Source organism: Prinia subflava, chromosome 4 (genome assembly GCF_021018805.1).
Source record: "Prinia subflava isolate CZ2003 ecotype Zambia chromosome 4, Cam_Psub_1.2, whole genome shotgun sequence".
In the NCBI taxonomy this organism is placed as follows: domain Eukaryota; kingdom Metazoa; phylum Chordata; class Aves; order Passeriformes; family Cisticolidae; genus Prinia; species Prinia subflava.
Window position 1 is genome coordinate 10,889,995 of NC_086250.1, and position 23,188 is coordinate 10,913,182.

The following is a 23,188-nucleotide window of genomic DNA, read 5'->3' on the forward strand; positions in this document are numbered from 1 at the left end:
CAGATGGAGGAAGGTTGAATACACCCAATACCCTTCTTTTTATAACTCTTCATTTTTTATTAAAACAAATGTAAAGTTATGGTATTTTTTTCAAGAAGGTTAATAATCTAAATCTTGAAGTTCTTGCTCATTTCCAGACTTTGACTTGAACAAGATTTTGGGGCTTGGCAGGTGGTTTATGCCTTAAGAGAAGCCAGGCCAGACCCCAAATCAGGTCTCAGTAGCTGAGTAGCAAGTAGCTGTTCTAACTGTGAGGGGTCCAGGCCACAAGATGGGAATGGGAATGTATAAAATATATATTTATAGACAAGATGAAAACTGTTGAAATGCAAGGTTTAACAATACATTTATCTGCATATTTTAAACCCTTGTGAGCTCTGCCTTTCTGCAAAACGTGACAGGCAGTGATCAGTTCCTGGGGGTGTAGTAAGAGCCTTGAGCTGAGGGGAGCTTCTGGTATTTAGCTACTGAACTTTCCCAAGACAAGCTGCAGGGAGCACATTCACACAAATCCATGCTACAAATTGCACAGCAGACTGCCTTGCAGTGAAAAATGTGTTCTTGCAGAATAAAAAACTTGAAAGCATTTTTTGAAGTTCTTTGGTTTTCAGATGCAAGCCTAAGTGACAAAGAAACTTGTTTTCTGATGTATTTCTTCAGCAAACTGATTTTTACCATATTCCTGGTTTCAGATATTTCACCAGTAAGTTTGGTCTGTACAGTAGATTAATAAGAACAGCTGTGATTCATCACAGCAATTTACAGTATCCAGTCTTCGTGGTACAGTAGCATGAATCAGATTTAGAACGTGTATTGCTGTTCTGCAGTTTGTGCTGACTGATGACTGAGTGCTGAGAAAATATGGATAGCTAAGATGTAAATGTCCTAGAGACAATTCTCTATTAGATGTTTACATGCAACTTCTGTATGCATGTGTTTACTGTTGTTACTTGGCTGCCTGCATCTTGTGAAAGTCTTCATGGTGCCAAGTGGTAGCAGACTGTCAGAAAACTAAATTAAATCTCTCTTTCAAGATGGGATTATAATATCTTAGTTTTGATGATCTTCCAACATCCAGTAAAAATCTGGAGTTCTCTTTGTGATTAATGGAAAGGTCTTTGGTATCCAGCCCTGTCTAAAGCTGGGATCTCAACACTCTGCTTTCCTTATCTTGGTTTATCTATGTCTGTATAAAGTTTCCCCCTTTAAAGGTACTCTAATGTTTGGTCACCCCACATTAATCTTTGGAGTTCAAATGGCATATAACTTCCTTTACATGTTAATTTGCCATATGTTTGCTTTCTTAAGCCAATGTGATCTGAGAAGTACCAAAACAAGTGAGAGTATAAATCAGCATAGACCAAAGTTTTTTGTTAGGTATGGGGAAATAATCAAAAGTGTAGAATAAATCTTGGTGGCTGTCAGGTATGAAGTTAGATTCTCAGACTGTCATAATAAATTAGGAAACTGGGAGCTATGTGACAGCAGCATCAATCTCAGTCTCTTGTTTCTGCAAGTCTTCTTGTTGTCTGAGCCTTTTTCTTTTTTTTTCCAAATACTTACTCCCTGGAGGAGGTAATCAATCACAGCAAAGATTTCTCTACGTGGAACACTCAGGAAAGTAAAGAGTAAGCAGCTTGGAGTGTGAAGCTAATATGTATAAGTTAAATCCCATATGGGTGCTCTTAATTAGTCTGATATGACCGTAGATAGTGTCTTGGTTCAACAAGCTCAGAGATAATGCATCCTTACTGCTTTACCTATTTGTGTTAGTTTTGTGTCTTTTGTTAGTTCATCTTAACTTTCTCATAATAGCAAATTTCTGAGCCAGTGTGGCTTATATTGATGTATATCTTAAGGGAAAAGCTATAAAATATATTAAATTTATCAAAGCTTTGGGAGCTGCATCGTGTTTAGCGCTTACTTAAACCAAGACAGAATGTATGCTCAACTGAGGGTGCAGGATTCCAGCCTATGAGGGGTATGTCAGGTCTGTGTGGCATTCAGGCTCTCCTTGATGGAATGGTGCCTTTTTCAGTCCTAGAAATTGCATAGATCCAATTGAAACACCGAATTCAGATGGATTACAAAAAGACATCAGACAAAGAATTCATCTGATCCCCAATTTCAAAGAGAGTCACTGTCGAGCTATGCTTAGAATGCAGTCAGTTCTTGGCAGTGTTGATTTATGATAAACAATATGATTTATACAGTCAAGAAACAGCCATCACGAAGAATATCTGCTACATAGTTGCTGACTGTATTAGAAAATGAGACCTAACTCTCTTCCAGTAGGAATGAGTTTAAATGAAAGGTTGGTAGTGAATTACTAGTTAAGTAGATTTTAGGGTCTCAGATTTCCATAGTGCCCTGCCTTTGCTACTACTCTCCATGAATTTCTGCATCTTTACATTATTCTTTTGACTTCAGTGTGCAGTGTGCAAACTTGAAAGTATGGCTCAAACTACAAGACCAAGGCTTGTTTTTACTGCTTTCATTACCTTCTGCAGACTTCAATCCAGTTCCTTTTCAAGCATCTCAAAATACTCCTTCTTCCTTATTGGGGTTGGATCAGAGCTAAGACATAGTTTTGCATAAAAGGAGCAGGAAGGAACATGGAGTAGTTGAGGGCAGCATGTTTTAATATGGCTTTTTTGATGACTGTAGCTAACATCAAACTAATAACAATTATTACTCATTAAAAAGTCACTGGACATACTTTTACAAGAATGATTGTTTAGAGAATTCGCAATGTTTGGGATTAAAGCAAAACTATGATTAAGAGGTCTTATGAGATAAGGAAATAAATTATTAGAAACAATTCACTCAGGTCTTCAAAAAGGGCAAGAAGGAAGACCCAGAAAACTACAGGGTCAGGAAACTGGAGTCAGCTTCACATCCCTGGAAAGGTGATGAAGCATCTCATCCTGGCTGTTATCTCTGAGCATATAGAGGAAAAGAATCATAAAATGGTTTGGATTGGAAGGGACCTTAAAGATCCTCTTGTTCCACCCCCTGCCATGGGCAGGGACACCTTCCACTAGCCCAGGTTGCTCAGAGCCCATCCAGCCTGACCTTGAACATTTCCAGGGATGGGGCAGCCACAGCTGCTCTGGGCACCCTGTGCCAGGCCCCAGCACCCTCACAGGGAAGAGTTCTTTCCTAATTTCAAATCTAAATCTATCCTCCTTTACCTTAAAACCATTTTCCCTTGTCCTATCACTGCATATACTTGTAAAACCCCCCTCTCTGGCTTTCTTGTAGGCTCACTTCAGCTACTGCAAGGCCACAATGAGGTCTTCCTGGACCCTTCTCTCAAGGCTGAACAATCCCAATTCCCTCAGCCTTTCCTCACTGGAAAAGGAGGAAAATGGAAATGGAGCTGCTCCATCCCTCTGATGCCCTTGGTGTCCCTGCTCTGGACTGGCTCCAGCAGCTCCCTGTCCCTCCTGTGCTGGGCCCAGGGCTGGTGTTTTACCAGACTTAGGTCTGGTAAAGTCCCCGGGAGCAAGGCTTGGTCAGCCTGGGGAAGGCATGACTGAGAGAGGATCTTATAAATGCATACAAATATCTCAGGGACAAAGGGTGCTGAAAAATTGAAACACAAGAAGTCTCCTTCTAAATATAAGGAAAAATTTCTTTACTGTGAGAGTGACAGAGCACTGGAACTGGCTTCCCAGAGTGGCTATGGGGTCCCCCTCTCTAGAGAGATTCAAAACCTACCTGGACAAAATCCTGTGCAGCCTGCTCCAGGCACCCCTGCTTCAGCAGGGGTATTGGGCTGGATGATCTCCAGGGGTTCCTGCCAATCCTATCTGTCCTGTGTTTCTGTATTGAAAATGTATTTTGTTAAACAAATAAGAGTCTATATTGTGCCCTAGGATGGAGCAAAAGTATTTGAAAAAGTTGAGAAACTATTTAATTATTTGTGTTGCTTATTTTGAAGGCATAATTAAGAAACTCCATAAAAATTATGAGTATGACAGCGATGAAAGGGTTCTGGACCCCACTAATGATTTAGGGGGACTGGATTTGTAGTGTGTGACCAATCATGTAGGGTTTGTGTGATAAGATGCTAAGCACTCTGGTCCCAGTGCATCAAAACTTCCACGTGCACAACAGGTATGAGTCATGATATCTTGCTGCCTGTACAACTGCAATGCTTTCTTTAATAGGCCTGAGAGTGGCTATAGGCCACCAAGTGTTATTCAGGACTTACAAAAACTCTGAAACATTCTGTATGAACATGTTAGAGGAGTCTAAGAGACTTGGTTTTAGTCACTTTAAAAATAACTTGAAGAACTCCTCCAAACTATAAAACCTGAGTGGACCATAGGCTCAGGCTGTTAATGACTGCACGTTGAAAGAATGTGAATACTCATTCTTGTGCTCTGAAATGACATGAGTACCCCAGGCAAGGACTGAATTTTGCTTTGAGTAGATTCCAGCAAGTGTCCACTTCATCATTTCACACAGGATACGTGTCTGAGCGGGACCTCAGGGCTTTTAAGGTGCAGAATTTGTCAGTAGATGGTCAGTCCATTTGCCTTAACAAGTAAATAGTTTTCCCTCTGATTTAAGGTTCTGTACAACAAATACATGCTGTGCAGGAAACTGAGCACTGGAAGCCCAGAGAGGGTGTGGAGTATCCTTCCATGGAAGACCCTCAAAAGCCATGTGGGCACAATCCTGAGTAATATGCTCTAGGATGAACCTGCCTGAGCAGACAGGTTGGATGATCTCCAGTGTGCTTTTAAGTAGGAATTCTTAGGGTTTTTTTCTTTAAAAAATTCCCACTGTTATATAGCTGTTAGAGAAATCCATTTATGTGTTCCCAAGCTCTGGCAAAAAAAAGAATATACAGGTCTGGTGAATTTTACAGAGAAGGTGGTTGTTTGTTTTGATTTATTTTGAGTTCTTTGTTTGTGTTGGCTTTACACTACCAAGCTCCAAACTTATTTAAATTCATGCCTTCTCTACATAAATACGATACTCCTGAAGTCAGGTTTTTTGACTGCTGTTGCTTTTTGTTGGTAATTCCCAGCTAAGGGCAATGTTGGTCTCTCTTTGTAAGAGGTGGATCTGGCTGATCTGTGGAGTTGCTTAGCACTAACACAACTTGCTGCAGCTGACATCTTCTAATGGTGGCTGCTGCTTAGCTGGTGCACAGGTGTCCAACTGTTTTCTTAAACCCACGTAGTCAAAAACCCCCTAATCAACCATTCCAGCTTTGTACTGTGTGATACAGCACAACTGAGTTGAGTGGTAAGCTAGTGCTGCCATTCCATATAAAAAAAATTACTATTGGCTGCAAGATCTTGAATATGTTTTAGGTATTTCTGTCCAGAGAAATCAGAAAAAATATTTGTTCTAAATACTGGGTTTTGTGTTGCTCATGTTTAGGAGAGTGGAAATGCTGAACTCATTTCCCAGGTGGCAAAAATGCCCATTTGCCCAAACTTTTTGTGCCAAAGGAAGCATTCATTCTCTGAAACTATTCAGAAACTGTGTTTATAAAACACTTCTCACAATGCAGATACTTTCAGGAAAGTGTAATTGTTTTGGTATGACTTGCAGGAAGGATTTCAGCACTTACAAAACATTTTCAGCACTTTTCTGTTCCCCAAAAATTTAATGAGTAGATATGTGTCTGACTAAGCCAATTCACCTGAATAAGCCAATATTTTTCTACTCCTGCTGTAGTTCTCACTTCACTGTATTCAAAGTTGTGCTTGAGACTCTCCCATTTCTTCCACTTTTCATGGACCTCAAGTATTATCCATATAGAGCATGAGAATGACTTCATAGCCTACTGGATGCTGCAGTGCTTAGGTTAAAATCACTCATCTGAATCTAGAGAGGCCCCTAACTGTGTTACTGATTGATAGATAACAATGAAAATCTTTAATCTAGCCATTTTCTAGGCTTTTATTACCAGAGCTCAGGAAGGAAATACTTCATGTGATATAGACCTGGAAAATGTTTCCAACTTGGTACAGAGATACTGTCTCATTTTTCGTGTCAAGTTTCATGGTTTGTTTAACCTACAGCAAAATATTTTCATTATTGAAAAAATAATAACAATACAACAAGAGCAAAACCAAACAGCAGTTTTGAGTTAACCCAAACCAGATTTTTTCTAGTCTTGGTAGGGTCTATAAGTAAATGTAAAAGGAAGCAGGTATAAGTAATAATTATTCTGGAAGAAGGATAGTTCAGTTCAGCCTGCAGCGGTTAACGATGCTGAGGAAAAAGACAAAGTAAGGGCCATTATGGTAATAGACTAAATAATTTACTTAACTTATCTCAAATTTTTCCTTCAATTGATTGGACTGCTGCTTGTTTGTATCTGTAATTAGCTTCCCTCCACTGGTTTATGGAGTAATGTTAATCCAGCATTTGCCACTTGGAGTGCCTACATGTAACTAGATGTTAATGGCAACTGCAGACTTATACTAATGGGGCTGTGAATGTCTGTGCCTCACAGAAAGAGCTTCGTGCCAGGCTGGAGGCTGCTGGCATCCCTAGACAGTGGCACAGATGAAAAGAAGTGTGATCAAATTCACACAAAATATACTTAAAACTTGAATCAAAGGAGTGGATAACATGAACAAATAATTGAGTAGGAAAATAGTTGTATTTAGGCACTGTTGTCTGGAGGCCACCTGTGAAAGAATAGAAGCTACAGCTATGAAGTCACATTCGGGGACTTGGATGTTTATTTTGGAAATGCTAAAAGCTGTGAAAAGGGTTTTGATGTCTTAAGAGGACAAAGAGTGGTGCCCAGTTAAGAAAGGAATAAATAAATGACATCAAGAGAGTTGAACTTGATGCAACATCCACACAATATCCATGGAGCTGTTGCCTTCAGCTCAGCAAATGGGCAGCAGTCACATGCAGCACAGTTAAACTGTGAGTTACATGCAAGTTTTCTAGGCTGTACAGAGCAAAGAAGTCCCTTGCACCTGCATTTTCACAGTGTTTGTGTACTGTGAAATTTAAGACACTCCACTGTGTGTCACAAAATAGCTACAGAAAAGATTTGAAGCATCCTTTTCAAGTTGTGCAGGCAAACAAGAAGCCCAGTCAGTGGGTGCTGAATGGGAGTGGATGGGTGATTGTAGCCCATTAAAAGACTGAATTCTCCAGGACAGATCACAGCCATCACTTTAAGTGTTCCATCCTTGTACAAAAGAAAAGACTGGTTCTAGGGATCAAATAATGAATTGATTATTTTAGAATGATTGTAGTATTCATCACCCAAGAGCATTCTTGTGATTGTTTCTGTATGTTTCCCATCTGTAAAATGCGTTTTATTTCTTGAGTAAAAGTAGTTTTTTACAGTTTTTGTTGGTTTGGGGGGTGTTTTTTATGTCTAGTTCAGTAAACATTGACTACTGTAGGATCCATCTTCTGCAAGTGCATTTTTTTCTCACCAAGGGCTCTAGTGAATATTTTTGCAACTGTGGGAGTGAATGAAGCATTGAATTCAAGGCTGTGGTGGTCTTTCTCCTTTTCTTCACCAGATTTTTCAGTTTCTGAAAGGAGGGGGGAAAGGTACGATCTAGCCTCATGTGCAAATAACAGAAAATTCAGGCTCAGCATTTCAATTTTTGGTGAAGTCTGATTTCAGATCTGCTGGAGATACAAATGCTGTGTCCATAGGCAGCCATGTCTCTTGCATCTGGTATTTCTCCCTGCATGCTCATATAAAGTCAGTGTAAGGAAGATGGTTTGGCAGCTCTTTAAATCAGCAGTGATTCTTGTTTCCATGGCCCCTCAGCTGCTGCAAGGGATCACCCTCCCTACCTTCACAGCATGTCACTGCTTGTAGGAGCGTTCCAGCAGGATCCCCTGCCTGCAGCCTCTGATCTGATACCACTCCTACATCCCAGATTTGCTCTTTGGGCTTACATGGGTATCTTGAGATCCCATCTTCCGAGACACCCACTCCAACAGAGCATCACGGTACTTGGAGGATTAGAGAAGTGAGAAGAGTGTGTTCCAAGTGCTGCTGTCATTAAAGGTTAACTCCTAGAAATGAGCACATTTTGGTTTAAACATGATATACTGAAGTAATTTGAATTGTTTCTGTGATTATCTTATTTGTATATTGCTGTGCTTCAGGGTTCAGAATAGATGAGAGAGACAGTACAAGGCTAAGGGGGACTTGTAAGATCAAGAAAAATGCAAAAGAGGCAAGTAGTGAATGAATATTTACTCTTTCTCACAATAATGGAATCTGGAGGCATTCATCCAGGCTATGAAGCAGCATTTTAGAAATGAACAGGAGTATGTCATTTTTATAAAACTTATAATAGAATCAAATCTCATAATTGAATTGCAGAAGTAATTGCCCCATTGTATTGGGCTTACTGGGGATTAGAGAAATCCACACAGGAAAGATCCAGCAGGACAATGGTTTAGAAAGTGATTTAGGATAGGTGTGCGATGGCTGAAACCTGGCAGAACATGTCTGCAATGATTCTGTCCCATCTTTACTGTCTTCTCCTGAGTATCAGCTACAAGGACAGTGTCAGAGATGCTGGGCTAGATGTGATTTTGGTGTAATTATGACTGTAGTAAATCCAGGAATGTGATTTTTTTTTTTTAATTTTAATTAGACATTCAGCCAGCTTTCTGACTAGAAATATTCAGTATATAATGATTTTAAAATTCCAGAATCAGGCACTTATATTTTCCAAGCCTGTGGTTGCTAATCATTTCCCTTACAAATGTGAAATAGCCTAAGTGATATTTTGTTGCTAACGTTTGAGAAGTTTGCAGTATTGCTTTTAGTGCTTCATCTGTCACGAAGTTCTGCACTGGTAAAACAGGCATCTTCCAAAAGTCTCCAAGAGTAGCTTAGAGGAAAAAAAATAGCAGGATCAGATCCGTGGACCATGAGTCAAAAACCTGTTTTTAGAAGTCTCGGTGCTACAGCAAGTACATTTTACTATGGTTCCCAAATGCTTTGGAGATTTTGAAGACTCAGATTTCTGAGGGGCTTAAGTGTTCATGAAAATGCTGACATGAAAGAGAAATGTCAGAAGGAAGGAAGAGCAGATCAGGAGAGGAAGAAAACAGTGGACACACTGTTCCTGGCATTGACTCTGTGCAGTGTTTCCACTTTTGTGTCTTCCTGCTCCTGGTTTTGGTTTCAGGTACCCTTAGCAGACCTTTCTCCCTCCACAGTATCCAAACAGGACACTTTGCTGGAAGAGTTTCTTTAAGCCAAATGCTTCCAGCAATTCTGTGCCAGATCAGGGTGAAACACCAGTGAAGTTAATTTGAAAAATTCATCAGATAAATTAGATGAGAAACTGAAAACATTTGTTTATTTAATATATAAAACATTCATCTTTATCAACTGTAATATTTCCTACCCTTTGATACTGTTCCACACTACCACTCTCCAGAGGTTCTCATCTTACTGAGGTACAGAACACGAGTTTGATTATGTGAAGGCAGTGGGCCAAAAAGCTAGAGGTCTTATGCAAATTGAAATCTGCATTCATTTGCATAATGCTTCTGATCTATAGATACAGATATAGCTATATATGTATGCATTTATGCAACCATTATCTCTTTGTTCAAAGATCCTCCTCCTTTCCCAGCCTTTCCCTGAACTGGCTCTTGCCCTGGTCCTGGTTGTCCTTGATGAGGACTGGCCACTCTCAAGTCCAGGGGTTCCTCTCCCTGCAAACATAGGTTTGTCACTGGTCTAAATTCTAAATTAGTGGCAATTCTTGCTTTTTTGCTGGTTGTCATCTGAGCTGTTCGTTTGTGCTGGTAAGGAGCAGCTAAGAGCTGTGGAAACGGAGCTATTTCTAGGTGCTTCCAGCAGCAGTTGTCTTTGGCAGACAGAATCACAGGACAGTTCTTTGTGATGAGCATTACAGAAATTGGCTCAAGGGCATGTATTCACTCTCCACTAGTTCTTCATCCTCTTTTTGAGGATGAGGATTGGAGCAGCCATGTGGAATAACCATGTGAGCTCAGCTCAGGTGAGTAACTTTCTTGTGGATTTGGATTGTAAAGACTTGTTGAAATCTTCCTGCATCAGTGGGGTTCTGAGACTCAGCTTTCCTGTAAGCATTGGATAATTACTTTAGGAATCAGCACACTGTTGAGTGGGGAGGCCAAGCTGAAACTTTTGTCATACAAGGAGGCCAGGAAATGGATATGATTGGAGCCTTGCCCCTGCTACCTTGAGGCTGCCATCCTCAGAGAGACAATCTAGTCCTGAATGACCAGGGGTGCCTGATTTTGTGTAAAAGTTTATGAAAGACGACCTGTCTATTTGTTCTAAAAGAAAAGAAAAATTTTGTTTTATTTAGAATAGAGTAATAAGCCAAGTAAGCTTTGTATTTGTGCTCAGTCAGTTTAAAAACTTTTAATATGGGTTTAGTTGGGGCTTAGAGTAGGTGTTTGAGTGTTTCAGGGAAGGGATTTTATGCTGTGAATTTTTTCAGATCTCTAGAGTTAGGCCCTGGGGTGCAGGTATAAACTGTCACACAGAGTTGGCACCAATTAAAGCTCCTTAGAATCTACCCTCATTTTTGCAAAACAGTCAACAGCCATATTTGACTTGTAGAGAGCCAGCAAAACTGGAGCTATAAAAGCTTCATTGAAAACCTGATTTTTTTTTCTTTTGGTGTTTATGTGGAACTTAATCTCTAGAGAATCTGCTCCAAAATTCAGTCTCATTCATGCTGCACTACCGATGTTTCCACATTCAGGTGGATAACTTCAGCTGCAATGAATGAGAATTGCACAGTGAAAAAAAGAAATAGGCCCTTGGGCAGGTATTTCATTTGTGAGCTTTGAAAAAATTCAGAGATATTAAGGAATTACTCTTCCAGACCTACCAAAGCTTGAGCTTCTTGGAGTCAATGGAGTTCTCTTGCATAACTTCAGAAGACTTTTTTATGCTGTTCTCTCAGATGGGTTATTAATAAACTGATAGGCTGATCATAAAGTGACTTTATTGGAAAGAAAGTTTACCAAGTAAAGAATTCAGTAAATATTTTCCAGGCATCCATGTCCAATAGATTGGTGTGCTGGGTAGTAAGCAATGCTGCCTTTTAAGACTGGAGTAATACAAAGTGTTCCAAAAAGCCTAACCCTAGTAGGACTGAGACCTGAGAAGGAAACATGTAAATCCTGCCCCATCAGGCCAAGATCCATTGCAAGGCATTTAGTATAGAGATGGAGTAATCCTAGATCCCAGCTGTTTCCTTTCTTCAAGTTCTTCTCATGAATGCATATTAAAATAATTTTGAGGCAAGTAATTGAACACAATTGCAAGGAATTCCTCATAGAAAATATTTTTTTAAAGTTTTGATTGTAATAATTTTATTCTAGCATATGGATTTGGGGCTTGTGGTAAATTGATCTGGTGGTAAGTGGTAAATCATTAGCATTTGCTATCAAGAGTAGAAAAAAATTGTTTACAAATCATTGCATTCGTTTCAGATTATTCATCAGAGTTGAAAGGCAACTGTTTGAGTTACTTTGTGTTACCATAAACAGAGCTCTGGGAAGACCACATACTTTGTAGCATAATTTGGGCTTTGTGCATGTACCAACTGAGACTTTCCTTCAGTAAGTGTTCAGCTGATTTTCCAGGGAGGAGAATCTAGATTCCAGGCTGCTGTTCTGAAGGAGCAAGTTTGAGTTGGCACTGATGAGCAGCAAGCCCTGCTGACTGAGAAGAAGGGTCTCACCAAGATGTCTTATTTATTTTCCTTCTCGTGCAGGGGTAGGCAAGGAAAGCCTTTGCTTCCCTTTTCCTACACACTCCCAAAAACCTCTGGTGAGGTGGTGAAATGTTCAGATCTGGAAAAGAGTAAGAACTGGGGGCAGGGAGGATTTTGATACAGAGAATTTGAGTTAATAGTGCTTAACATTTCCTGGTAAATAAAAAAAGGAGGACTGTCTACACACTTGCATTGTAGCTCAAGACAGAATGAGACTGCCTGGTTTCCCTGGGTGCTTCTGTAATTACCCCAGAGCTTTTTTCTCTGTGAGAAAGAGCTACAACTGCTATCACACGAAGGCAGCACAATCAGCAATATCTGAGCAAGCTGCTGGAGCTCACAGCCAGCCCTGCATTCAGAGCTGCCTGGCCTTGCTTGCAACAGTACCAGCAAAAGCAGCTTGGCTTTACCTTAGTGTGTTGTGGCCAGTCCTGGAGGAATTAATTTCTGCAGGAACTGTGCCAGCTATCCTGAGGTTTGGAGTGTTGTGGATCATTTAGCTTTGTTGTGGGGTTTTTTGCCCCTTCCAAAAGCAAAATGAAAGCAAAACACACTCCAGCTCCATTGCTGACTTGTTGGCACGTGCAGAGAAATAACTGGCTGAAGAGTCTTCATAAAAAAGGAAAACATGGAATTTTCAGGTGGCAACAAAAAGGCAAAAAGTAGATACGACTCACTTTCATGGGCAAAACAGGAGAATGGCAAAGTTGAATGTGGGTCAGATATCTAACAGTAGCAGTGGTTTCCCAATGCTGATACCTGTGTGTCTGTTAAACACTACAGCATAAAAACAGTTATGCCAACAAGAAGTGATGGGGGATAGACCCTCAAAACAGCCAGTAGCTAATGCTGCCTTTGTGGTTTTATATATTTGCCTATTAAAATGACAATACAGACATGGAACATTTAGGTTTAAGAAGCTTTCTTTTCACTAAACAACATTAAACAAACTGACAAAGTAGGGGGTTATGACTCCAGTAATTGAAACATGCTGTTCTGTTCAAGACCAGAACTCTATAAAGACTCTTTTCACCCAGTAATGCCCTTTGTGTTTGCCTGCTACCCCTGCTAGAAATTACTGTAGACCTGAAGTATGTCTTTCCAAGTGGAGTGGGAATGACAGAGTACAACAGCACACTTGGCAGATGGGGTCACAGCCTTTTTAGGTTGTTCATGTTCATTGTGCATTGGAAATCAATTTGCAGCTCGGAATACATGAAGACATAGGGGGATTCCTCTCCCCAATGTTTGGGGTTTTGTTTTGTTTCTTTTCGTGTTAACTTTAAGCCTACGATGCAGGAAAAATAATTAGAGGGATTAATTTGTATTAACTGATTTGGGTAACCTTCATCAGCTTAATTTACAGTGTGCCTTTCTGTGTGTGCCTCACTTTTCTAGATTTATGTTCTGAATCTGTACATTATCTTGAATTTCTTTTTTTCTTTCTGTCTTCTAGATGTTGATGAGTGTCTGGATAACAATGGAGGGTGCCAGCAGATTTGTGTAAATACTATGGGCAGCTACGAATGTCAGTGCAAAGAGGGCTTTTTTCTGAGTGATAACCAGCACACCTGCATTCATCGCTCCATTGGTAAGTTTTCAGCATGTAAAATCTGCTCTTTAGAATAACCATGTTCAACCAGAAAAGCTGAAACAGTTTGGGGTTTGTTGGTTTTTTTGTTTTTTAATCTCCACAGTTCCCAGAATCATTTTACTGGTTGGTTGAAATTGATTGATTCCTCTGCTACCCAAACTTGTAGCAGAGCCATAAATAAGACAAAGAAACAGGCTTTGGTTTGACACACAAATTGTACTTGGTTCACACAGCAGACCCTTTGTGCAGGCAGAGACAGATTTTCAAATGGTAACTTTCTGCTTCTGAGTTTCCAGAACTTAAAAATCTATTTATTGCATAATGGTGCACCTGTGTTTCACCTTAGAAAGCATGATATCTTAAATCCAAATGAGCAGCTTGTTCCTTCTGTAAATTACACAGCTTATGAGGTTGTTGCCAATCGTGTAGCTCATTATTTCATTGCAGAGTGATCGTGGCTGATACTGTATTGACACAGGATTTTTCTTTGGTTCAGTACCCTGTTCTAGGGTGGATCAAAAACCAGTTTCTCTGTTGCCTATGCACTGGCAATAGAAACAAAGAATCCCTGCAGAACTCTGATCCTTGTCTGCTGCTGTTTTGGACTACAATAAGCAGCTCTCCCTTTTCTATAGATGTCAGACATGGAAGACAAGTTTGAGTGGAAAGGGAGAAAAGAAAACAACATAGCCATAAATCTTTGCAATTAAGTGGGCTCTCTCAGTGTTCATTCAGCCTTCTGTGACCCTGGCAGCAGTGGGAATATATGCTAGCAAACTCATTTACCAATAAGCAATACAGAATGACAAAGTAGTGAGATGAGACTGGTGATCAACAGTGTAAGCATGCTGTAAATTTCAACAGGCCACACAAATGCTTCTGAACTATTTTAAGTGACTAATACTAACCAGAAAATCATACTTGAACGCAGAGTATGAGTTCAGTCATTGTGTTAATAAGAAAGCAGAACGTCAGACTTTAGCTACGATGCAGCATCTCAGAAATGTGGATGTATTTCTGACACTGTGTCTGCTTAAACAGAATTTTAACAAGTAGTGATTTTGACTTTCAGAATCATGAAACTATGGAATATATTGGCAAATCCACTTTTTAGCATGGTTATTAAGTATTTTGATTATGATAAGAATATGCAATTAAGCTACATGAACCAGGTGCATGTTTGAGGTTGTTATCTAATAGGTTTTTAGTCATTCCTTAAACTAAATTGTCCAGATTTCTGTCCACCATAAAGTAGCCCTGACACAAAGATATCCAACAGAGCAAGGAATAGTAGCTGGAGGCTTAATGAAAAGCACTTGCAGAGTACTGTGCTACAATCATTATTTCAATTTGCACATTATAAAAATTCCCAGCTGTAATAAAAAAAGAAGAATTTAGTTATCTGAGATGGAAACTAATGAAATAAATGAAAAATGAGACTCTAAAGGCAAAAGTTTATTCTAAGGAATAGCTCCACTGGAGGAAAAGGGTATGTTTTAATGGCAATGAGGATTCCTAGTTTGTCAGAAAGACTAGGGGAGTGGAATCGAACACTGACTGCTGAGAGCATATTATAAATATGCATGGAAAATATATGTGTTAACTTGTTGACAAAGAAAATGTCATATAAGACATGGATGTTTAATTTGAAGCAATATCTTAAAATTGTTTTAGATCTGAAAAAAACCAAGCAAACTACCAAACAGACTAGTGGGGATTGTAGTGTTTTATGAACAAATGGTTTGCAGCTTTTCAAAAGTATAGTGTCAGTTTACAATAACAGCAAACATTACACTGCAGTGTCATGGTCCCCCCCAGAAGTACATCAGGTGGGTATGCTGGAGGAAGGAACTGAGGTGAAATGATCTCTCTCACTTGTCAGAGGTGACTGAACTGCAAACAGTAAACATGCGTGGTGAGAATGCAAACAGCTTTTTTAATATCTGCATTTACTCGCTTTCGTAGGTCTCACTTGTAAACACTGCTACAGAAACTGTTGGAACACAAAAATACACATCAACATATTTATCCAGAATGGTGCCTAGGGCTATATTGTGACTGTACCACTACTGGTAAACAAGGCTGGAGTGGGCAAAGGCACACCACGCAGCCAGCTCTGCAATCCAAACACAAAGGCACTGACTTGCCAAAGCCCGTCAGCAAGTTTGTTGACTTTGTGCCTAATAAGATCCATTCATTGCAGGGTGGGTGCATTTCTATCTCTGCAAAATGCAGGTGCAGTCACAGAATGTTGGTGTCCCTAACATTACCCAAAGTCTCTCCAGGGACTCAGCTGGTCTAAAACCATCAGCCACAAGGTTCTTCGTGCAGTTTTGCTGCCACCTTTCCCCTCCTGTTTTCAAATGCCTTTTTGAAATGGGGAAAAAGGGAGATGCATTGCAAGGTGCTTAGGACATAATTGGGGTTGGGATGAGCTCAGAAGGGAGGGAGCAGCACCAAGCCTAAGGGTGCCCTGTCTGCAGGCCCAGCTCACCTGCCTCAGACACCAGCAGAGCTGCTGCTGATGACATGCTAGGACCTCACCAGCACATTCAAGTAATGGGGTGGTTTCAGAGTTCAGAAGAGAGCTTTGGTATTGAGAGTTGAGCAGAAGAAGGAATGCATCCCTTTTTGCACTTACCAGGCAAAGGAATGGTATTTTCCAATAAGAGATATCCTCCTCAAAATTGTTAGCTGCTCTCTGAATTTTCTCAGCTTCCAGAGATGTACTGTGCTTGTCCCAGTGTTTTGGGGGTGTTTTGTGTCACTGTGCTCCTACCCACAAGTTGTGGTTAAAAGCCATCTTGGAGTTCATGATGGGGGCTTATGTTCTTGTTTCTCAAATGACATGTTGGCTTGCCATTCAGAAGTGTTATTATTTCTTGTAGACAAAAAGGATTAATGATCCACAGAGAAATAATAATTTTATACTAGTGGGAGGCCAAGCTGACATTAAAGTCAGAGCAAACCCTGGTCTCCCAGCATTTGCATTGTTTCACTGTCTTCATTTCAGGCCTACTGATTTCTTATGTTTAGTCCCAGTATCTTTTGGGAGGATGCTATGACCAGTACAACTTACCTCATTTATTTTTGCATAAAACTTTTGCTTTGCTGAGTCAGATTTCAGTGCTAGTTTACTCACAGTAATAATGGCAAGAACAGGGAGAGAGAATGGGAGGGAGAATAAACTGTAGAAGTAATGGAGAATTTAACAGTTGTTTATCTTTGTATATCTTAATTGCATGAGTGGGTATGAACACTGGGAATTATGCCAGAGACAAGGTTGTGTTTGTTTCCTCAAGACTTAAAGAGAAACCTGAATAAAACAGCTGTTACTGTATCATCTCCAGCTCCAGAGGGAGCATGTGTTTAATAAATGTGGAGATTACTATCACACACTACTGCTGTGACTGAGTCAGGTTAGTGGGTTACAGCACATTTTCACTGAATTTGATGATAAACCAAAAGCCCTAATTCAACAAAGCCCTGGGGCAGATCCTTAAAGTCCTTATTTAGGAAAGCTGGTGAAAAATCTAAATTGGGCTTTAAAAGTATCAGAATAGACAGAGTGAGTGTAGATAGACTGAAGCTCAGAGTGAACACACTGAAGGATAGGGTACATCCCATTTCCATTACAACTTACAAAAAGTATTGTGAGCAAGAAATCTGGCTTCAAACTGCCTCACCTACCCAAATTCCCAGCTGAGTCCCAGCTGAGTCCCACCTCCAGGGGCAAGTCTCCTAAAGCATAAAGGGATTTTGCCTACAAGCAACATACTTGAGGAGCTCTGTGGCCAGGAAGACTTCATCCCCTTTAGATTCCATCCCCTGGGTGTCTGGCACAGTTACATTGATGGCCTTATGTCTGCTCATCATTCACTGGCAGTGGTTTTATGCAGCAAGTACCAAGAAGGCTGAAAAGGAGGTGGATTATGATTGGCAATTACATGTGGAAATGAGAAGAGGTGGAAGGGTACCAGGCTATAGAAGGCTGAAATCATGGTGGTCTCATCATGTGGTTAAAAAGCTTTTTCCACAGTTGTCACTGTCATTTTCAAGCCGGTTTAAAAAGTGCTTAGCAAGGACATGCTTTTTCACCTCCCCTTATCCCATTAGCCTTAGTAGAGTTAGGAAATTCAACATAAAGTCAAGCTACCACAACTTAGCAAGATTCTCAAAACCAGCTTGTCTCTTTCTATACTAAAAGTGTTCAGGTTTAGACTCAGAGGAAAAGGAAATGTGCTAAGCCACGTTGTCTTGCAGTTGCTAAGTAGGCCTGTGGAATGGCTTAACATGCTTTTGCTGATGCACAGAAACTTGTTAAACTTGATTATGTGTTAAACCCTTGTTAATATTGCACTAGTAACAGGAGTCTTTGGTCAGCTGACATCAAACTACTGAGTTTCTTCTTCTGAGGATTGTAAACCTTTGTTCAATTTTTCCCTCCCTATTCTCCATGATTTATTTTTATTCTTCATGTGTTTTCTTAGTTCAGTGTGATTTTGTAGTGGTAGAATGATGTGTTAGGACTCCCTGGGTGGAAGCACTGCCCCCAGTCACTGAAGGAAGTGTTGCAGTTGGGATTCTTGGATTCTTTATTCCCATCTCTGGTGCTGATCCCTTGTGGGACTCTGGGCAAGAAGGTTCTTGTGACTCAGAATTTCTGCAAAGCACTTTAGAGGACAGAGGTGTGTTTTCTACAGAAAGCACAATAATCTATTCATATTTAAATCCGTGTGGAAGGGTGACTTTAAATAATTAAGTGTTGCCAGCACTGTTCCAGAATTTATGAAGTACAAGTACAAGTTTCTCATCTCAGCTATGAAAGCTCTTCCATGATGATGTAACAAGCTAAATTACTCCACTACCTGAACATGCTCCACCATGGTTTCCCTGAGTGCAGGCGTCCCATTCACAGAACAATCCTATTGGTCTTTTTTAGTTGGAATCCTAGTATGATTGTAAAGGAATATATGTAAAGCAAATTTGTGAAGGAAATCAGTTCACAGATAAAATGATAAAGCATTTCAGGCAGCAGCAGTTTTATCTGGACTGCCAGATAGTGTGATCTTGGAAGTCTTGTCCTAAAACTGCATACATTCTGACCTAAGTGTAATAGAAACTTGTCTCTTTATATATTCCCATGATACGTTTAGAATAAAACATGTAATTTATTATCTTTCACAGAATATAGGAGATATAGATATAGAAAAGCTATTCTAAAACTCACTGTGCCCTCTTAGAAATGTATAATTTTTTAAAACTGTGTGTAACCCACAAAAATTGCTGTACTTTTATTACCAGGGTTCTAATTTGCTCCAGCCACTTGTGTGAAGGGCACCTTGCATTTTCTTTCTCTATTCCTCTGGAACAGAGAGAGTTTTTAGTTTGTTTGAAGGGAAGATGAAACAGGTGGAAATACCTGGTATGAGTAAAAAGTAATTTCTGTTAGACCTGATCTCCCTCTTTTCATATACAAATGACTTATTATGATTAGGACCAGTAAAATGAAACTGGTGTAAAACCAGTTTAAGTGTACCCTGACTTGGGTTTAGCTGTGAGGGGAAGCAGTAATCATCATAGAGTCACAAAGTCACAACTGATTTTGTGACTCTATGATGTGACTCTACTATCACATCTAGCCCTAAACTTAGGTGAAAGTTTAGGGCTAGATGTGATAGTAAGTAGTTTCATAGAATCCTAGAACAGCCCAGGTTGGAAAGGAGCTCTAGCCTTCTGTGGAAAAGGGAGCCTGGATGAAAACACCAAGTACCCTGTCTGGTCACATCTTAAAAACCACCATCAGTGGTGATGGTGACTCCAGTGTGTCCCTCGGAAGGATGTTTCACTGAATGGCCATTCTCAATGTAAAAATCATCTTTCTTAGGTTATAAACATGATAAAACCTTGGTCATTGCAAATTGTAACCATCACTCTTTATCTTTTTCCTTGTGGTTCCTTGTGAAAAATTCCTCTTTATAGCTGCCCACTAAGCACTCTTCAAATAAAACTAAGTCTATCCAAATAAAACTGCAAAATCAGAGCTTTAAGTATCAAAATTCTCAGTACTGTTTTGTTGATGTATTTTTTTCCCTTAGCTTTTCACTTTAAGACCTTCAATAACTGTCAGCCTAAATGCTTAGTATGTCATAGAGTTGGAGACAAAGGCATGCCACTCTTGGCTTACAAAAATTTTAAATGCATCTGAAACCTGAGGCTGCAGTCTTCCTTTTATATGTAAGAAAACTGAGGTGTAAATATTCCAGTATTGTCTAAGGCTGTGTCTGGACTGCAGGACAGATCCCATCCACGAGAGCAGCTGCAGTTCTGTTGCTCAGAGCAGTCCAGACAGAAACCGAGATGTGAGAAAATGTTATGTGACATGAAATCGAGATAGAGTTTCAGTATATCCCAAGTTGCAGAGTTAAATACAGCCAAGTAAAGTTGATTCCAGTTCTCTTTTGAGTTCCCAGGGACCAACTCAGACTCCTCTCATATTTAAACTCAGCAAAATGTAACCAAGACTCTTCACGTTCTGCCTTAGTAGATAGTAGCTCACTTGCCTTCCTAAAGAAAAATCTTGTGCTTCAAAATTTTCTGGGGCTTTGAATTAGTTTTAATTCAGAAGGAAAACCAAATTTTGTTGAGTAGTCAATACCTATTGTTGCTTTTCTTCAGCTGAGATTGAATGCACTAAAAAAACAATAGAAAGGAGGATACAACAGTGGTGAGTTAATTGAAACTCAAAGGAAAAGTCTCTCAACACTCAGGAACGAGAGCAGATGGCCAGATTTTGCCAAAATCTGGGGTTGAATTCCAAGAGTGTTGTGCAGAAGCTGTCCTTTCACAGATACCAGATTTAAGCATACTGATCGGAACAGGCATAAATATTTTAAAAAGAAAACAGAAAACAAGACAATGCTAGAAAAATCATAGCTAGATGTGCTAGGAAACATCAGCTGGTAGGTAATCTAGAAGTCATATGGATATGGTGCTTGAACAGTAAATGCAGAGTTGAATATGACTAAGTGATTAACTAGGACGTGCAGATAATTTCTCAATAAGCCAGAATCTGAAATAGTTTAATGGTACAGTCGTGGTTTCTGCATGGCTCCATTGCCAGTGCCTTTTGGTGTGGAAAGGATGAAAACTAAAAGGGGGAAATTAAGCTGGAGGTGCAAAGTATCCCTTGGAAAAAGCAGCTGTTTGAAACAGCCAGCCAGCTTGCCAGCAGAATTTGTAAATGGCACAGAAATTGGAAGTCAGATCAGAAATCTCTCCACACCTGTGTGACAGAAAGTGCAGCGAGCAGGCCAGAGCTCAGCAGCTGAGTGACTGGCAGTGCTGACAGGATGGAAAACTATACACACAAATGGGAAAACACACTGGAAAGCAGGACCTTCAGAAAAAAATTAAAAAGAGAAAATATGAAAAAGAGGCTTTCATACTCAATCATTCAATAGCATTGGAAGTGAACCAATGTCCTGTTCATACTGTCTCCTTTGGATATAGCAAGATTATATTAAATAAAAGAACTGACATGTTTTTTAGAGGCCTCTAGCATCCAGTTGACTGAAACACCAGGTGAGAAAGTTCTGGGAAGAATATTAAGCCAGAGCATACTGGAAAAAAGCTTGCATTCACACATAGCACAATAAGTGGACTCTGTTTTAAGAACAACATCTGTTGTATTTGTCATGTCTCTTTGAAGGCAGGGCCTGCTGTGAATACTGTGTAAAGATGCTCAGCATCTCTCATACCTGCTGTAGGCACTATGGGTGTCTCTGTGTGTGTCTTGTGTTTTTCACTGTGCAGAGAAATCAGTCACAGACCATGTTGTAGCCACTGCTCCTCTTTTCTGCTATCCATGACAAATCTCAGAGATATGATCCAGCAGAAGCTCTAGAGACTGATACTGTGATGTGTTTCTGGTTATAAACCAGGAGAAATTCAAGGTATGAATAGCAAATACCTGTTTGTATAAACTGTTAGCCTCCTGTATGTGGCATGTATTTCATCAGTTCTATTAATTATTCAGTTCCATAAAATTATGTTTGAGGTTGCTCTGAGCTATTCTGAATTGATTTAGGAGTTAATGGAAATAAGAAGGGAGATGCATATATTTAATAGTCATGTATATTTCAAGCCTAAGAATACTTGCATGCTTTGTTAAATTTCATATCTTAGAAGTCACTGTGAATGCTTTCACAGCAGGAACTTAGTAGGAACACCATGAGACATTTTTAAGAAGGAACACAAAGGAAGAAGGGAGTGAGACAAAGGTATGTCAGGCAAACAGAAACTAAGAGAAGGAGGAAGAGAAGCAGCCAGCCAAGTGGGAGTGAGGTGAAGAAGAGAATAGACAGAAAATGAAGAGTGAGAAACAACGTAAGGCAAATTCCTTAATTCCCTGGCTCAGCAGTAACATTTCTTTTCAATATCCATTCCCTTAAGAGTTTTCCTATAGGTAACCTGTCTCTTGTGTAAGCCACAGTATAGTCACAGGACAGTCATGATAGCAGTGTCTTTGGAATGTTATTTTTTTCTCAGTGAAATGGATCATGTGCTGAGATTGCAAAGTCAACCTGCAATCATGAGGAAGTCATCAGGATAATTTCTCTGCTTTGCTGCTCCCAAGATTCCAGAAATGGACAAAACAGAGGTGTTAAGTGTAGCAGGGGGAGGAGAGCATCTGAACTATGTTCATTATTGATAAAGGCATTGAGCTTGTGCAGCAAATCGATTAACCTAGGGTTTGTGCACCATGCATAGTATGACTAATCATTTTCCAAAGGCTGTGCCTGATTTATCAAGGCTGAGAAGCTGCAAGTAATCTTTCTTCCCTTGTTCCATCATAAAGCATTCACCTTGCAGTAAAAGCAGCGGCACTTTTGGCCCCCTTTGATATGGAATACCTTCTTTAAAAGTTCTGTGTGTTTATAGCTCGCTAAATCACTGCACATGCCATGTAAGCCCATATTATCCACTTCGGCGCTGCAAGCATTGTGTTACACTGGTGATTTACCAGAGCTGGCAGATTTTCTGCTTACACTTTACATGGGCAGAGGATGCTAAAATAGCTGCTATCTTCAATCCATATCAAACTGCGAAGTACTAGAAAGGCCAAAACTAAAAGCCTCCTTGCTAAAACATTAATTTTTAACAGAAATCCACATGATCGGTGTTGGCATTTCAGTATTTAGTGTAATGAGAATTGGTTATTTAAACTGACATTTCTTTGTAAGACTACAAATGCCAAGATGGGGAAGCAGGGATGTGAATGTTCTTATGCTGTGTATTTCTTCTCCTTCTGCTTCTTCAGAAGCGAACTCCTAGTTACTTGCTTTTCTAATCCCTAATTGGCTAGAGGATGTCGCAGGAGTTTACAAAAAGTACCTCAGGACTTTACACCCCCTCTGAGACAAAAGCTATTACCATGAGCTGTAACCTATAGATGTGAAGGACAGAAAAGTTAAATAATTTGCCTGGAGTTACACAGGAAGGCTGTAGAAACTACAAGAACTTAACAGAAAACCTGTGAAGGGATCATTTGTCAGTGCATGCAGTTTAATTGGTACTGTGTTGATTTCAGCAAATCTGTTTTGTTAAGCTGAGTATCTGTTTTTATGTATGCTCCTACCATGAACAGAATGCAGATACCCTGAACCCCATTCTGTTGGTCTGTTATTTAATGCCCTTCTTTTATCCCTGGTGCACTTTACCATCAGTGATTGATGAATTACGTGTACATGTTTAGAGGTCAGAGTGTAGCGCAGGGAGCCCGGTGGATAACAGTGCATTTTCCAAATCCTGTTCTGTCCCGCCTTTCCTT

The 23,188-nt window shown here is 39.9% G+C and overlaps 1 protein-coding gene across 2 annotated transcripts in view; it reads left to right on the plus strand.

The window, feature by feature from the left end:
• The window catches only part of SCUBE1 (signal peptide, CUB domain and EGF like domain containing 1), a 189,301-nt gene that overhangs the window by 36,546 nt on the left and 129,567 nt on the right, over positions 1 to 23,188 (plus strand). For both annotated transcript variants that reach the window (XM_063395410.1, XM_063395409.1), the window contains exon 4: positions 13,219 to 13,353. In XM_063395410.1, coding sequence (XP_063251480.1) covers positions 13,219 to 13,353 — 135 coding nt within the window. The remainder of the gene's footprint in view (positions 1 to 13,218; positions 13,354 to 23,188) is intronic.